The 18085-nt window shown below is 39.4% G+C and overlaps 1 protein-coding gene across 1 annotated transcript in view; it reads left to right on the forward strand.

Moving 5' to 3' along the window:
• The window catches only part of sturkopf (lipid droplet associated hydrolase sturkopf), a 101819-nt gene that overhangs the window by 59236 nt on the left and 24498 nt on the right, over positions 1 to 18085 (forward strand). The window contains exon 2 of the mRNA XM_090384915.1: positions 10638 to 10852. Within this exon, the coding sequence (XP_090241041.1) occupies positions 10690 to 10852 (163 nt within the window). The 5' untranslated portion in view covers positions 10638 to 10689. The remainder of the gene's footprint in view (positions 1 to 10637; positions 10853 to 18085) is intronic.

An 18085-nucleotide genomic window follows, 5' to 3' on the forward strand; every position in this document is an offset into this window, starting at 1 on the left:
TGCGGTAATAGACGTTGGCAGTGTATAGGTTGCGGTGCTTCTTGAAGGCTTTCTCCATAACTGCGGCATCTATGGTTAATTGCTCCTTGCATCCTTTGCTCCTCCGTTTACATCCTTTGTGATGTTCGGCCATTAAGTTCTGACTGTCCAAGTGGTCTGATGTCTTCTTAGTTATACAGCTGGTCAGATTCTTGTACATCGTTGGGATGCATGTGATTGGCCTGTATTTCGCCGGATTTCTTGTACCTTCATCTGCTTCAGATATGTGACTCCTTCAGTGAGAAACTTCGGGATTGTTTCCGGTTGCCTTATCATTCGAGTGCTCTGCTAGGTGCTTGTGTGTGTGCAGGTGAGCTTCTTGCACCAGTAGTTGTGGATGTTATCAATTCCCGGGGTTCGCCAAGTTTGGGTATTCCTGATCGACTGTTTTACTTCTACTTCTCGAATCTCCCACTCTCTCATCTCTTTCATATCCTTCGTTTTCTTCCTTTCTACTTCTACCCAGGGTGCTCTACTGTTATGTCTTACTTCACTACTCCAGATATTTCCCCAGAATTCTTCGATCGTCTTCTTCTCTTATGTTCCATTTCCTACTTTCTCATCTTTGCTGTTTGGTCCTGATCGAAAATTCGGTTGTTTATTTTCCTCTGGGAGCTCTCTTTGTATCGTTGTAGCATCTTGCTGAGTGCAAGGAGGTTCTGCTTCAATATGTCCAAGTATTCTCCTCTTCTCTGATTTCTGGTCTCATATTTGCTGTGGACGCTGTCTCTCTTAAGGATGCTCTTCACCTTTCAATTCAATTAATCAATTTCTTACTTCTGTTACCCCGTTGGTACTGGGTCGACTGACCTATCTTGACTTTTAATTCTTCTATCTTCTGCTGAAGTCTTCTTTCCCAAGCTGGGGGGGTTCCTTCTGTTTCCGGTTCTTCTGCTGCTGGTCTCTCTTTTTTTTTCCCATTAATCCTAGTAGCTGCTATGGCACCACAGTATACGGCTGTGTAGATAGCCTCCAGTGTTGCACCATTGCTGTCACGGTAATGTGGCATTATTTGCCGATTGAGGTGGTCTGTTACTCTCCACAGGATTTTATTTTGCCTCTGCTTAGGTATCACATGGGTTCTTATGGGGTCCATTCCTTCGAATTCTGTTAGGGCCTTCTTCCACTCGTCTTCTATTCTGGATAGCATGACTTCGTGTCTTTCTTCAGCTACTCTGGGTTGTGTTTCTTCTTCTTGTTTCTCCTCTGGTTCCATGATATGCTGTTCTTCTTCTGGTTCCATGATATGCTGTTCTTCTTCTGGTTCCATATTGACCATATTCTTTGTGCTTTGTAGCAGATTGCTAACATCCTGCTTGATTTTTCCAAGATGGCAGGAGCTATTAGATTCTTCGTGACAATGGTGCTTCTTTGGTCTGCTAATTGCTGTTCAGTGACCTGAATATCCGGGTATCGTTCCAACCACTTGGTATGTAGTCGCGATCTGTACATTGTCATATCGATCTCTAGCCTGGTTATTTCATAGTATGCTCACATGATGTATGTAATCATTTCAATGCTCCACTTCATGCGTTGGCATTTTCTTCCTTTCTGGGTGGTCACTAGCGGAGTTACGCAATAAACACTTCCAGTTGGTGGAGCTGGATGGTCTTGCCCTTCTCTTATTATTATTAATAGCCATATGGTGCAAGGAAGCCTGAGACTTACGCTGCACCAGCCAAAAAAAAATTCCAGATTTACCCTGAGAGAAAGAGAGAGAGAGAGAGAGAGAGAAGTAGAAAGGGATCACCAAGAAAGAGAAGGTTGATGATATCCAGCTCAGGACTCTGGGTGTGCCAAGCCCATACTCACCAGATGTGAGCCCTAATTGATCGGATCATAGAGAAGACAGGTGATCTCTCCATTTTAAGAAAGGTATTATTATTGGAGCATGTTTAACAGAAGAAACGTATACAGCCAAGGCACAGACAAAGCATATTTATGCTGAAATATTAAAAAGGGATATGGAAAATGGCGGCGACAAAGGGGAAGCGGATAACACAGACAAAATTGAAAGAATTACTCTAGCAAAAAAAAAAAACCGGAATCCAAATTCTCTGCTACTAATCGGGGGTACAAAAAGCTTAAAGTTATTCCAAAGCTCAAGGCTATATTTGTTTCAAGGTTGGCCCCGGACACAACTGAAAGAGACTTACAAGAATACGTTAACAGCTTTTGTAAGTCAAATATTCAGGTAACCAAACCGAAAGCAAAGTTTCCACAGAGGTATTCATCCTTTAAAGTTTCATATAGTGAGGACAACGAAGCAAGAATTTTGGACCCTAATAACTGGAACAAAGGAACATTGATATTGTCTTTCCACAAGAATGTAAGTACAAGGACAAAATCAATAAACCCATCCTCAGCTACGAATATTGAAAATGGAAATAAATAGCAACTACAGACAATCAAGAAAATACAGGAAAATATGAATCCAGTTAGGCAAAATAAGAATAATTTACAAGATAATTTGCTATGTTACTATCAAAACGTGCAATGTCTAAACAATAGCAACTATAAAGACACGTATTCCCTTATATTACAAGAAGACTACGACAACTAGTTCTTAGTGGAAACATGGCTCACTCAGGATGTTAAGGACAGTGAATTACAAAATAACAACAAAGCCCAGATGGCTTTGTTGTTATTCATAGGGATAGACTGGATAAGAGAGGCGGCGGGCTCATGATTGTCTGCCAAAAAGAGATTCCTGTCTCAAAAATCAAAGTCTTGGCTATCATTGAAGGAATTTTTCTCCAACTGGGCAGTGGCTCTTAAAGCTGCTATGTTATGCTTGTCTACCTTCCACCACCTATAGATAACACTCTTATGATGGAATTTGAGAACACTATCGACCAAATTCTTGATCAACATCTGGGAATAGACCATTTAATTGTTTTAGGGGACTTTAATATGCCACATGCCTACAATGGATGTAATGCCAATCCAACTAATGTCTGGACACTTAAGGGTAGATTTCAAAAAATTTTCGTCTCTCTAAATCTGAATCAGATCTGTGAATTTCCAACTAGAAATGAAAACTACTTGGATTTAGTCTTCACCAACTTTCTTTTGGTGGTCTTTAAGCCAGCTAATCTTTTCAAATCAGATCACATTCCCGTGGCCTTTTCCATCAAGAAAAGATCAGGGCGAAGGTAAAGAAAGCCTGCACGAGAACGACGAGAAACGTCGGATAACTTACGCGGAAAATTAGTTTGCCGATACGGCACTCTAGCGCTGCTCACTCGGTAAACAGACGGTAGGTGTTAACGGTCTGGAGCAAAGTCGAGAACGATATACTGATTGACAGGTAGGCGTGGCAAACGACGTGCTGATTGGTGCACGAACACAACACAACACACGATAACATCGGTTTAGTATCACTGTAGCAGCACTAATGGTAACTTGTCCTAATCGACATGCCCTAACATTTACTGTAACGGTGAAAAAAGATCAGGTTACCTCGACTTGAATCCCATGGGAGCTTGAACCCCTCCCGAAGTGGAGGGGGTAACCTAACCTTTTTTCTTTAGAATCAGTCATATTTAGAAATACATTCATAAAAAAATAAATTTTTTTATTTTTTTTATTTAAAAAAATAAATTTTTTTATGACCGTATTTTTATTTTCTTGTTCAATAATATGCCCTAATGGTGAAAATAGGTCAGGTTACCTCCACTTGAATCCCATGGGAGCTTGAACCTCTCCCGAAATGGAGGGGGTAACCTAACCTTTTTTCTTTAGAATCATGAGTGGACTAGCACATAAATTGTTTATTAATAAAATATTAATTTTTTTATTAATGTACTTTTATTTTTAAAGACACTCATGCGGATACACACGTATCATAACGTCAATCAGCACCTTAATAGCTTGTCGTCTGTCGCGCCCACCACCAATCATTTCATTGTTTGCCACGCCTACCTGTCAATCAGTATATCGTTCTGGACTTTGCTCCAGTCCGATAACACCTACCGTCTGTTTACCGAGTGAGCAGCGCTAGAGTGCCGTATCGGCAAACTAATTTACCGCGTAAGTTATCCGACGTTTGTCATCGTTCTCGTGCAGGCTTTCTTTACCCAAGCCAAGATCAGTTAAAGATACGGATTTAGAACAAAAACAGAAGCACAATTTCAATAAAGTGAAATGGCCTGATATGAATTATGCATTTAAAAACTGTAGTTGGGAATTACTATTAAAAATCAGTGATCCTCAAGAAGCACTGGACTACTTTTACCAAATCATTAATGAAGTAACTAACAACCTTGTTCCATGCTATAGTGTTCCTGATCCAAATTACCCACGCTGGTTCTCTAAGGAACTAAAATCCCTACTGGCAAAAAAACGAAAAATGCATAGTAGGTTTAAGACAAATAAAGAAATATGCCTTTACAATAAATATTCTTCCTTAAGAAGACAGGTTAAAATGACATTAAAACAGGACTAAAACAAATACTTGTGCTTTGTGGAAAGAAGAGTCTTCAAGGCAAAAGATATGAAACCTATATTCAGCTATTTAAAAGCAAAAAAAAAATTCGATTTTATTGAAATTAAATCGAAATCATGACTCAGACCAGAGCAGCAAAGCAAAAGGCTCAAGCTAATGGGACTGCTGTGGCTCAGGGGAGAACTGAGGGGGCAGTTGCCCTCTGAATCACAGCCTTTTAAAATGCACTATTTGCTTGATGTTTGTGGAGCAGTCAGGTACGGGACATGATACTGCCATGGGGGATGTCTTTGTATGTGCGCGATGCAAGGAGTGTAAGGAAATCAGGCGACAACTCAGCGTTGTTATGGGCCTACATGAGAGCTTGAAGGACAGGGTGGATGCCCTCGAAGGATTAAAAGTGAGGGGCCCATCAAGCTCTCAGCTGCCCACACCAACGCCAGAGTTTGCACTTGGGCATCACGAAACACAGCGGCAGCCCCCAAGGCAGAATGCACTGGTCCCAAAGGAACTAGTAGTTGTTGGTGACTCTGTTGTCAGGGAAACGGGAAACATGCTTTGTAAAAAGGATAGGTGGAACAGGACCAGGGTATGTCTGCCAGGGGCAAAGGTTGATGACGTTGTAGAGTGGATATAATCTTTTAAGGGCACAAAAGGTGATATAGTTGTAGACATTGGCACTAATCATATTAACAGTAGGAGACTGGCGGAATTACTTAACAAGTACAGGTCACTGTTGAAAAAAAAGCCGTGAATTAGGGTTGAATTTGAAACTGTCTGCAATTCTGCCCAGACACGATAGGAGGAAGTATATGATGAGAGCCCTGTCTATCAATTCGGCCCTGAAAAGATTGTGCAAGGCTCAAGGGGGAGAATTTTTTTTAGCCTGGTCTGTACTTGTTAACAGGAGAGACTGCTTCTACAGGGATGAGATACATTTAAATAGAAAGGGTGCAAGAATGTTTGCTGATGATATCGAGGCAGTGTTAGGTGGGTCGGAAAACTGCTAGATTGGGGGGTATACAAGGACTAATAGATTAACAGTAATCACTGGCACAGGTGAAAGTGATTCTTGCGATGCTTCTATTGGAATGAGCAGCAGCTTGGAAAATAAGATGCAGGATATTTCAGAGACTGCTGGGAGTCATTGGGGTACAAGTAAACACATGGGTTGTGTTAGGGTAGCTAAGAAAAAGAACAGGTGCATGTATACTTGCGTGTACACCAATGCAAGGAGTTTGGTAAATAAATTTGATGAATTTGAGGTATTGCTCAAAGCGTCAAAAGCGGATATTGTTGGGATATCAGAGACGTGGTGTCACACTGAGATAAAGTAATGCAGACTGGAATTTGGGGAAGTACAACGTCTACAGAAAGAATAGACAGGATAGGAAGGGAGGAGGGGTTATGCTATTAGTTAAGAAACACATAAAATCCAAGAAGTGCAGCACGTCGACATCGCTGGACGGTGCAGTGTCCAGTCAGTTTGGTGTGACATAAGCATTGGGAGATCAAAATTGGAGTAGGGGTGTGCTATAGGCCTAATGACTCTGATGAGTATAATAAGAAACTGTACAGGGAAATAGAGTGGGCCAGTATATCAGAGAGTCTTATAATGGGGATTTTAATTTCCCAGATATTGACTGGAATTTGTGGGTTGGTCACTCACACACTAGCAAGGCTTTCATGGATTTATTGGATGATTGTTTTCTAAATCAACATGTTAGGGAGGCAACTAGAGGGAGCATTACTTTTGATTTGATTATCAGTAGTGATTCTTCATGCATTAAGAATCTGCAGATACAGGAACCACTAGGTGGAAGTGATCACAGTGTGCTGAAGTGGGATTTACTCAAGGAGGTAACTACCATCAGAGGTAAAGGGAAGGGTTTTTTGCTTTCGTAAAGGCGACTACGATGGTCTGAGACAGTATTTAAATTCTATACAGTGGACCAACTGATGATGTTACCAACAACAAACTCAAAATGGGAAGCATTCAAAGAATTTATCTTGGAAGCTACTAGGCTTTACATACCAACTAAAAAATATTGTTCAAGGTTCAGGCCTAAATGGATGTCAGATGAACTAATGAGACATATGGCAAAGAAGAAAAATGCATGGGATACATATAAATTAACATGTGACACAGAAGCCTATGATAGATATAAGTTGATTTGTAACCAAGTTACAAAGGAGGTTAGGCAGGCGAAGGCAGATTACGAGAAATCTTTCGCAACGGATGCAAAGAAAAACAGCAAGGAGTTCTTTACTTATGTAAACTCTAGAAGGAAGGGGATGAATCAGATTGGTCCACTTGATATCAATGGTTCAACTGTTCATGATCCTGCTCAGGTAGCTAACAAACTAAATCAATATTTTGCATCTACATTCACACATGAGGAGTTATTCAGGAAGGGGAATGCCATAGTTGAAGTAAACACTGGCAGTGAGCTAGATGATCTTGTAATAATTGAGAGTAAAGTGGAGGAGAAATTGTTGAAGATAAATACAAGAAAAGCACCTGAGGTGGATGGGATCTATCCAATTATATTAGAGGAGGCAGCAAAGGAAGTAAGCAAACCGTCAGCCATAATCATGAGAGCTTCCTTGGACTCAAGGGAGGTACCCACAGACTGGAGATGTGCAAATGTAACCCCAATTCACAAAGGAGGATCAAAGGCTGACATAAGTAATTATAGACCTGTGAGTTTAACTTCTGTTCCAGGAAAATTAATGGAAGCACTTGTTAAAGAAGCACTGCAGGATCATCTTGACAAGAATTCAGTTATAGCTCAAACACAGCATGGTTTGGTTAAGGGAAGGTCTTGCCTGACCAATTTGATTGGATACTATGATGTAGTCACAAAAGAATTGGTTGCAGGGAATAACTTTGATATTATATATTTGGATCTTAGAAAGGCTTTTGATACTGTTGCACATGGAAGACTTCTGCACAAATTGGAGCAGTGTGGCATTTGTGGCAAATTGTTGCTAGGGATAAAGGGATGGTTGAGTGGCAGAAGAGAGAGAGTGGTAATTAATGGACACTGCTCATCGTAGACTAATGTTATTAGTGGAGTCCCTCAGGGTTCAGTGTTGGGTCCATTGTTGTTTTCTGTATTTATAAATGATATTGATGATGGTATATTGGGCTTAAGTTTGCAGATGATATGAAGGTTGGCAGGGTTGATAATGACACTAATGACAGTACGATGCTGCAACAGGATCTAGAAAAGTTGAGCAGATGGGCTGAAAGGTGGCAAATGAAGTTTAACATTGACAAATGCAAAGTTCTACATATGGGAAGCAGTAACTGCAGAGTAATATATCAACTCTGTGGTACTAAACTGACAGTGGTAGAGAATGAAAAGTACCTGGGGCTAATTGTGCAAGGAGATATGAAGTTTTCTGAGCAGTGCAGATGGTTTGCAAGAGTAGCTCATGGTGTCTTAACAATGATATACAGGAATTTTTCTAGCAGAGATAGGGAGGTGATTATTCCCTTGTATAAGGCAATGGTCAGGTCGCACCTTGAGTACTGTATACAGGTCTGGAGGCCTCATTTCAAGCAGGATATAGAGCTGCTGGAACAAGTACAGAGAAGGGCAACAAGATTAGTGAATGGAACAAGGGATTGCTCTTATGAAGAAAGGCTTAAGTTTTGCAAATTACAGTGTCTGGAGACACTGTAATTTTATGCAATTTTATGCAATGTTCAATATCCATCATGATGTTTCTATCTGTTGAAATTTTTTGTCTAAGGTAAACATACCTTTCCACTTCTTCGAGTTCTTGTCCATCAGTCATGATTTTCTTTGGTCTGGTAAATTTGTTGAACATAACCCATGTTTTCTTGATATTCATCTTCAAACCTAACTTCTTGTTTTCATGCTACAGTTCTGCAGTGTTTTTCTACAATTCCGGATGGATCACTGGCAAAAAGAATGATACCATCTGCAAATTATAATTGATTCAAGTGATCTCCATTTATTTTTTGAAAACTAACCATTTAGTTTGCAAAAAAATTTCTAAACAGGCAGGAAATAGTTTCAGGGAGATTTTGTCTCCTTATGGGATACCTTTTTCTATGTTGATCTGAATTTTATTATTCTTGACCCATATTGATGTAGTCGTCTTTTCATATATTGACTGGAGAATATTAATGTAAGCTCTGTCTACACCTTGGTTGATTAGGTCACTGATTATTGCTTGTTTTGTGACACTCAGTCTCAAAAGTCTAATGCTTTTTCATAGTTTATGAAGGCTATACATAATGGAAGGTTGTATTCATTGTGCTGCTCTATTACTTTCTGCACTGTCTGAATGTGATCCATTGTACTAAAGCTTCTTCTGAAACCTGCTTGTTTCTTATGTTACCACTTTTCTTCATTTTGTATCACTTTTTCAACATTGCAATTGTTTATTTTGATATTCTGGTCAGGTTTTCTTGTTTTACAATAGATAAAAGGGTATAGGCAGTGTATACGATAGTCTCAATGACTTTGCTATTATCAGTTGGTTGTTTGGGTTTTAATAGCACATCAGCAACTAGGGCTATAATGTGCCAAATCAAACTCTGTTAAGAGAGTCATTATCAGTTGAAATATCTGTGTCAGGAAGGTCTTGCAGCACAGAAAAATGATTTGACAATTCTAGTTGAAAGTTTTGATGATTTTTCAATAGTTGGTTAGTGTCAATCTCCTTACTTCAGTTGACTTCACCAATTTCTTTCATTCTTTCTTGCAATCAATTTTGATTTTTGCTCTCAGTAACTGATGGTCGTTTCCAACATTAAAATGGTTCAAGGCTGAGCAGTCAGTGAATATCATTTTATTGTCCGTCAGTTTCATTATTTCCAAGAGGGCTCTTCCACATCCATTTTTGTTTGGCCCTTTTCTTGAAGAATGAGTTCATGGTGAACAAATTTTGTTCCCTGCACAAATTCAATTTGTAAACTACCTCTATCATCTCTTTTCACAGTTCCATATGGGCTGACAAATCTTTCCGTATTTTGGATCTTACCAATTCTCGCATTGAAATCACCCATTACAATTTTATAGTGGCATTTGTCCTGCTTGTAAAGGCACAATACATCTTCATAAAATTCTCCATCATCACTATGGCCAGGGGCGGGTCATCCCGAGGGTGTGAGAGGTGCACTACACCCAGACAACATTTAAGGGGCACCTGAAAATCTGAAAATTACATATACATATGAAGAAAATTTTAAAAGGGGGTGCCAAATTGGAATTGGCACCCAGGCAGCACATATCCTAGGAATGCCCTGACTATGGCAACTTGTAGGGGTATAAGCTTGAATCTCTTTTTCCAGTTCCATATGAGATGACAGATCTTCCCCATTTTGGACCTTATCAATTCTCTCATTGAAATTGCCCATTACAATTTTATAGTGATAGTTGTACTTCTTGTAAAGGCACAATACATCTTCATAAAATTCTTCAACTTAATCATCACTATGGTTACTTTTAGGAGCATAGGCTTGAATAATTTGAAGAGAATAACACAGCAAGCAATTCTTTCAAATTTTATGGTTGAATCTATTAGAATTTTATTGAACAGGAAACCAATTCCACCACGCCATCCATAATTTGTTCCTTTGTGGTACAGCCAATGTCCATCTTCTAACCAAATTTTCACCTTTTCTTCAAAACTTTTGTTTTCTGAAACAACCTCCTCCTTATGTATTTCCTGAAAACTACAATCTACAGAAATTCAAGTCTAATGTCAACATATATCTTCAGTTTTCTCAACTTTAAAACCGTTCATGGTACCAAATACTATTAAGTTTTAATATCTTCTGTTTTTTTGGGTTGTCATAAAACAAACATAAAAATAAAATACTCTGTTTTCCTAATTTTTTTATGGCATTGTAGAGAACTGCAATTTTTGAAAGCCCACCGCTTCTGTGATGCTGATTCCTATCATCAATAAATGCAATTTGTGATCTGGTGGAATTCACAAGCCATGAAGGTCACTTGCACCTCGATGAATTTGCAATCTGGCACAGAATCTTCATTGTTATGAACTGAAGTTTATTTTGGCAAGCTCTCCAATGGGTTAAATGTAGCTTAAATGCTGATGTTGCAGTTGAATAAAGATTTCAGTGAACTGTAATTTTACTTTCTTTCAGAAATCAGTATTGGAAAGCTAGTTTTGCTGTCAAACATTTTATAGCCAAAGCCATGACAGACATTCCATATACTCCGGCTAATGATCTGCAGTTTATTCACCAAGATTTTGTTACTGTTCATGGAGTGCCTACACATATCATTACATGTGGTCGTTGGCTAGATGAAAAGCTTCCAGAAAATGATAAAGAGAAGTTTCTTATCATTTTTATCCCAGGTAACTCTGGCCTCTATATTATAAATGTGTTTTTTTCTTAATTATTTGTTTCATATTATTCTTAAAATTGAAAATTAGATTTTATTATATTTAGATTATACTCAGACAAATTTTGAGTAATTTGTAGTTCATAAAAATCCGAGGACATGATTTACAGCGAGTTAATCCCCCTCCCCAATTTTTTTGTATTAGTTTTGTTGGAATTACTTTTATTTATGATTCATGTTGAATAAGATTTGTTTCCCTTCCATTCCTGCAACTTTGTTATAATCTTTACCTGATGAGAGTACTTGGGGAAAAGATTTTAATTGAATTAAAACTCTTACCCTTAACTAGTACGGTGTGATTTTTTTTTACCTCTGGTGCTTGCAGGTTTTCTTAAAAATATAAAATAACAGTAAATAACTTTTGTAGAAAACTTTACTAAACTTTTATTTTTTAGAATGCTCATGACCCCAAGTAAAGTAAAACAGGCACAAGTGGAAAATTTAAAGGTCTTCGTCATACTGCATTTATTATACTGCATTATACGAGTTAAAGGTTAAGTTGAATATAGGTGCACATGTAACAGTGTTTCATGTGCATCTGTGCTATTTAATGTTCTGTAGTATTGTTACATGATTTCCATGGTCTATTTTTATAGAGGCATATCATCCATTATAGTTCAGACACAGCATGGGTTTGTTAATTGGAAGTCTTGTCCTGACCAATTTGATTGGATGCTATGATGTGGTCACAAAGGAACTGGATGCAAAGAATAATTTTGATATCATATATATAGATCTTAGGAAGGCTTTTGATACTGTTGCACATCAAAGACTACTGCACAAATTGGAGCAGTGTGGCATTGAAGGAAAACTGCTGCTATTGGAGGAAAATTTCTGTCAGCAGGTAGTTGGTTGATGGAACAGACTTCCATCCCTTGTTGTGGAAGTTGATAGCCTAAATAAATTTAAGGCTCAGCTGGACAGGTATTTCAAACGAATGGAGGGGTGAAGTGGGAAGTTTTTTTTTTTTGGCTGATGCTGCATAAGCTTGCTTTCTTGCATCATATGCCTCTACTAATGCTAATGCTATTGATAAAGAGATGGTTGAGTGGGAGAAGACAGAGAGTGGTAATCAATGGACACTGCTCTTCGTGGACTAATGTTATTAGTGGAGTCCCTCAGGGTTCAGTGTTGGGTCCATTATTGTTTTCTGTATTTATTAATGATATTTATTAATAAATATCATTTATTGATATTTATTAATAAATAAATATTAATAAATAATGATTGAAGAGGCCTTTGAGAACTCCTCTATCTTTAGGTAAATTTGAACCTGGACTTCTCTAAATGAGGTGAACATGGCATACACACTATGGCTAGGCATCTGAATGTGCTGACCCACTGTAGATTTGGTATTTTCAGTGTCTGGATGCTCAACCATCCATAGCAGTAACTTGCCCTTAATGCCACACTGCTCCAATTTGTACAGCAGTCTTTTATGTGCAACAGTATTAAAAGCATTTCTTGAAATGTAGAATATGATATCAAAATTATTTTTTGCATCCAGTTCCTTTATCACATCATAATACTCGAACAGATGGGTCAGACATGATTTCCCCTATGAGTCCAGTCTATTAGCATACCTGTCTAGATGGTTCCATTACTTCTTTAACCAGACTCCATTATTTACCTATTTTTTAGCATAACAGCATAAGCATAACAGGTCTGTAATTAGTCATGTCACCTTTTGATCCCCCTTTGTGAATTGGGGTGTTTGCACATCTCCAGTCGGCAGGGACCACCCCTGAATCCAAGATTGCTCTCATTTTTATGGCTATGGGTTTGCTTACTTCCTTCACTGTCTCCTTAATATAATTGGATAGATTCCATCCACCTTAGGTGCCTTTCTTATGTTTAACTTCAACAATTTCTCATCCACTTTCCTCTTAGTTATTACAAAATCATTTAGCTCCCTGTTAGAGTTCCCTAAAGATTTCCTCATGTATGAATTAGATGCAAAATATCTACTCAGTTTATCAGCAACCTGAATCATCAACATTTAAACCATTGATATCAAGTGGACCAATGTGATTCATCCCCTTCCTTCTAGTGTTTACATAAATAAAGAAGTCTTTGGTATTTTTTTTTTTTTGCATTGTTTGCCAAGGATTTCTCCAGTGGCGTAGCTACCATGTAGGCAGGCAAGGCAATTGCCTCTGGGCCTGGGCCCTTTAGGGGCCAAGTGCCTTTGGCTGTGTCCTGTTTTTGCAATTTTCATTAATTAAGTAGGGGCCCAAACATGTTCTTTGCCACCATGCCTGAAAAAGGGTAGCTACGCTACTGGATTTCCAATAATCTGCTTTAGCTTGCCTAACATTCTTTGTGACTTAATTACAAACTAGTTCATATCTAGCATAACCTTCTCCAATGCCTGATAATTTATATTCTTTTATTCTTTGATATTCTTGTATTTTTTGACATAAAAGGCATTCTTGTTACACATTTTGTGCCCCGAGGTAAAAATATGAATAAGGAAGCATACTCTGAGATTCTCAGAGTCAAACTTCGCCATGCCATTCATGAGAAATGTCAAGAACTTTCCGGTGTGAAGTGGTTTCTCCATCAAGACCCAGGCCACATACAGCTAATATTGTGCATCCAGTGATGACTGCCGTAGGTGCCGAGGTTCTGCCACATCACCCTTATTAACCAGACTTAGTCGCATGAGATTTCTTCCTGTTTTGACATCTGAAGAAAGCTCTGAAAGGCAAGCATTTCACGACCAATAACAATGCTCATTGAGCCACAACAGAAGCACTTCTCAGTCTTTCGTAAAATGGCTTGCAAAAAGCATTTAATGCGTGGATACGACGATGATGAAAGTGTGTAAAGTTCAAGGGAGAGTATTTTGAGAAGGAAAAATCCACAGAAGATTCAGATGATGACAATTAAGGTAAGATCTTGCACCAGTCTGCGAATTAAATGATCACTTCTAGTAGTTGTTCATTGTACTCACCACAGTCATTAGAAGATGGAAGTTTATTCTAACAATCAATCACCCACTGGCCGAAGGCAAACCTTCATATATCTATCCTGCAACAATCCTGTCCTAATTTGAATTTATGCCCTTCGTGTGTAGTCTGAGTAAGAGAAAGAATGCCATCAGCATTGAGCTTGCTAAATCCATTCAATGCCTCAATCAGATCACCTTGTGGGTACTTTGTCTCCAAATGCTGCAGTTTGCAGAACTGAAGCCTATCTTGGTAAGACCTCTCTTTCATTCCCTTCACCAACCTCATTGTCCTTCTCTGCACTCATTCTAGCAGATCTACATACTTCCGAAAATGAGGCCTCCAGACCTGTATGCAGTACTCAAGATGCGGCCTCATACAATGGGATAATCATTTCCTTATTCCTGCTAGCAAGATTCCTGTATATCATAGAAAAAACTCTATGAGTTGTCCTGGCATTGCTCACAGAACTTCATGGGAAATGTCAAGAGCTTTCCTGTGTGAAGTGGTTTCTCCATCAAGACCGAGGTCGGTCATTTTCGTTTTCACCACCTTGAGTTTAGTACCACACAGTTGGTATGTTAATCTGGGATTAGTGCTACCTATATACAGTATCTTGCATTTTTCAATGTTAAACTTCAACTGCCATTTCTCAGCCCATCTGCCTGATTTTTTTAGATCTTGTTGAAATATTGTAGTACTTGTAGTACTACATTGTAGTATTTTATTTCATAATGAATCTGAACCACAGAAGGCTGTTTTACAGAAAATTATCAGGTACATTGTAGACATAATAATATGGTATCTAATGATTTAGGATTTGGAAAAGTGTGTGTGCTGAAGTACACCAATCACTCAACAGAGGATACAGAGTTGAAAAGGTTGAAGGCATTATATGTTAATAAATTTTTACCAAAGTGTATTGCATCATTACAATGAGTGATAATGGAAATATATTCATCCTGAGAAGCACTGTTGTAAAGTTTGGAACATAAACAAGTGACAGTAATAAATGTATGGAAAATTAGAATTGAATATGTATTTTAAATGTTAACAGTAGCAGATATTACTTTCATTATAGCCTTTGTATATTATTATTATTATTATTGCTCTTATATATTATTTCTCCCTGATTGGGGGTTCCACCTCGTGATGGGTATTGGTACCAAGTACATAGGGTGGTTGTTGTTGTTATGTCTGGTGTTACTGTTGGTCGAGGAACTCTCTGACTATCCTACAGGTGCTCAGGATTGCGACTTTCTGGAGTTCCTTGTAGGTGTTCGCTGGGAGACCTATTGCTGCTAGACTGTTATGTAGGGTCTTTGGCACCATACCTGTGGTTGACATGACGATTGGGATGGTCATTACTTGTTGAATATGCCACATCTCTTTGATCTCCTGTCTTAGGTTCATGTACTTCCTGATATTTTCCACATGGGTTTTCTGCAGGTTGCCAGTGTTGGGTACTGCTATGTCAATCAGATAGGTAGCCTTTTCCTTCTTGTCCACAAGAAAGAAAGCAAGCTTATGCATTAGCCAAAAAAAAAAAAAAAACCCTTCCACTTCACCCCTCCGTTCGTTCGAAATACCTGTCCAGCTGAGCCCTAAATTTATTTAGGCTATCAACTTCCACAACAAGGGATGGAAGTCTGTTCCACCAACCAACTACCTGCTGGCTAAAGGCAAATTTCCACACATCTATCCTACATCTGTCTTTCCTCAAATTTATTCCCTCTCAGGTGACTGATTATTCTGAGCAAGAGGCAATATCCCATCAGCATTGAGTATGCTCAAACCATTCAAGGCTTTGTACACCTCTATCAGATCACCTCGCCGGTGCCTAGTCTCCAGACACTGTAATTTGCAAAACTTAAGCCTTTCTTCGTAAGAGCAACCCTTTGTTCTGTTCACTAACCTTGTTGCCCCTCTCTGTACTCGTTCCAGCAGCTCTACATCCTTCTTGAAATGAGGCCTCCAGACCTGTATACAGTACTCAAGGTGCGGCCTGACCATTGCCTTATATAAGGGAATAATTACCTCCCTATACCTGCTAGAAAAATTCCTGTATATCATTGATAAGACACCATGAGCTACTCTTGCAAACCATCTGCACTGCTCAGAGAACTTCATATCTGCCTGCACAATTACTCCCAAGTTTGTCTCTATTGGATGGACTTTGTAGATGTTCAGCGCCTCTATAGTCAGCTATGAGGAACGGAGTCGAAGGCCTTGCGGTAATTGATGTAGGCTGTGTACATGTTACGGCGCTTCTTGTAGGCTTGCTCCATAACCGCAGCATCTATGGTTAATTGCTCCTTACATCCTTTCTGCTGTTCGGCCATTATGCTCTGGCTCTCCAAGTGGTCTGTTATCTTCCTCGTTATGCAGCTGGTCAGGATCTTGTACATTGTTGGGAGGCAGGTGATTGGCCCATATTTCACCAGGTTTCTTGTATCTTCGTCTTTAGGCTTCAGATATGTGATTCCTTGAGTAAGAAACTTCGGGATTGTCTCTGGGGGCCTTGTCATTTGGGTTAACTGCTCTGCCAGGTGCTTGTGTGTGTGCAAGTGAGCTTCTTGTACCAGTAGTTGTGGACGTTATCTATTCCTGGAGTTCGCCAGTTGTGAGAGTTCTTGATCAGCTGTTTTACTTCTTTTTCTTGAATCTCCCATCCTCTCATTTCTTGTACGTCCTTGGGTTTCTTGCATTCTAGTTCTATCCAGGTGGCTCGGCTGTTATGTTTTACTTCCCTGCTCCATATGTTTTCTCAGAAATCCTCAATCGTTTTCTTCTCGGATGGTCCGTTTTCTTGTTTCTTGTCTTCCCCAAGCTTCCTGTAGAAACCTCTTTGGTCCTCATTGAATATTCGGTTGTTTATTTTCCTCTGGGAGCTCTCTTTGTATCGACGTAGTCTCTTGCTGAATGCAAGGAGGTTCAATGTGTCCAAGTACTCTCCTATTCTCTGATTTTTAGTTTCATGTTTGCTGTGGACGCTGTCTCTCTTGAGGATGCTCTTCACTTTTTGAATTAATTTCTTACTCCTATTGCATCATTGGTACTGGGTCAATTGGCTTATCTTGACTCTTAATTCTTCTATCTTCTGCTGAAGTCTTCTTTCCCAAGCTGGTGGTTTCTTCTGTTTTTGGTTCCTCTGCTGCTGGTCTCCTGCTTCTCTTCCAATAATCCTCATGGCTGCTACCACAGCACAATAGACAATGTATGGATAGCCTCCAGTGTTGCTCCATTGCTGTCGAGGTAATGTGACATTATGTGCCGATTCGGGTGGTCTGTGACTCTCCACAAGGTTCTATTCGGCCTCTGCTTCGGTATCATGTGAGCCTTTGTGGGGTCCATTCCTTCAAATTCTGTTAGGGCCTTCTTCCACTCATCCTCTATTCTGGATATCATGACCTCATCTGTTTCCACTTCAGCTGCTGCGGGTTGTATTTCCTCTTGCTCTTCTGCCTCTGGTTCGGCAGTAGTATATTCTTCCTCCTCTGATTCCACATTTTTTATCCTTTGTAGTTGATCGCTCACATCCTGCTTGATTTTTTTGAAGATTGCAAGGGCTTCTATTAGGTTCTTCGTGACAATGGTCCTTCTCTGGTCTGCTATTCGCTGACATGAATATCAGGGAATCGTTCCAGCCACTTGGTATGTAGTCTTGCCCTGTAAGTTGTCATGTCGGTTTCCAGCTTTATTATTTCGTAGTATGATGTACGTATTCATTTCATGCGTTGGCATTTTCTCTCTTCCTGGGTGGTCACTAGCACAGTTGCGCAGGAAGCACTTCCAGTTGGTGGGGCTGGATGGTCTTGCCCTTCTCTTGTGGTAGCCATATGGGGGACAGTGCTACTCGCTCCACTGTCTTCCTCAGGAGACGGTCTCTGATTTTTCGAACTGACCCCTCTGCCTGAGGCCTGAACGCGAGTGACTTTATCCTGCGCCACGCTCAATGCAGTATGATTAATATTTCTCTGCGACATCATCCATTATTGGAGGTGGACCTGTTTAGCTTTGGCTTATGTCCAGTGGTAGTTCTCGCAAGTGACACCAGATGGCGCCACAATCTGCCTTAGCCGCCACTCTGACCTTGGGGTAGGTAGGTCCTTTGGAGCAACTTTCACGATGTTTATTTATTTTATTAATTTTTTTTATTACTATTAATTTATTTATTATTATTATTATAATTTATTACTATTATTATTATACCGGTCTCCCAGCGTGATGGAGCT

The sequence above is a fragment of the Mastigoproctus giganteus genome, chromosome 11, assembly GCF_048544385.1.
Source record: "Mastigoproctus giganteus isolate SK-2022 chromosome 11, ASM4854438v1, whole genome shotgun sequence".
Lineage (NCBI taxonomy): Eukaryota > Metazoa > Arthropoda > Arachnida > Uropygi > Thelyphonidae > Mastigoproctus > Mastigoproctus giganteus.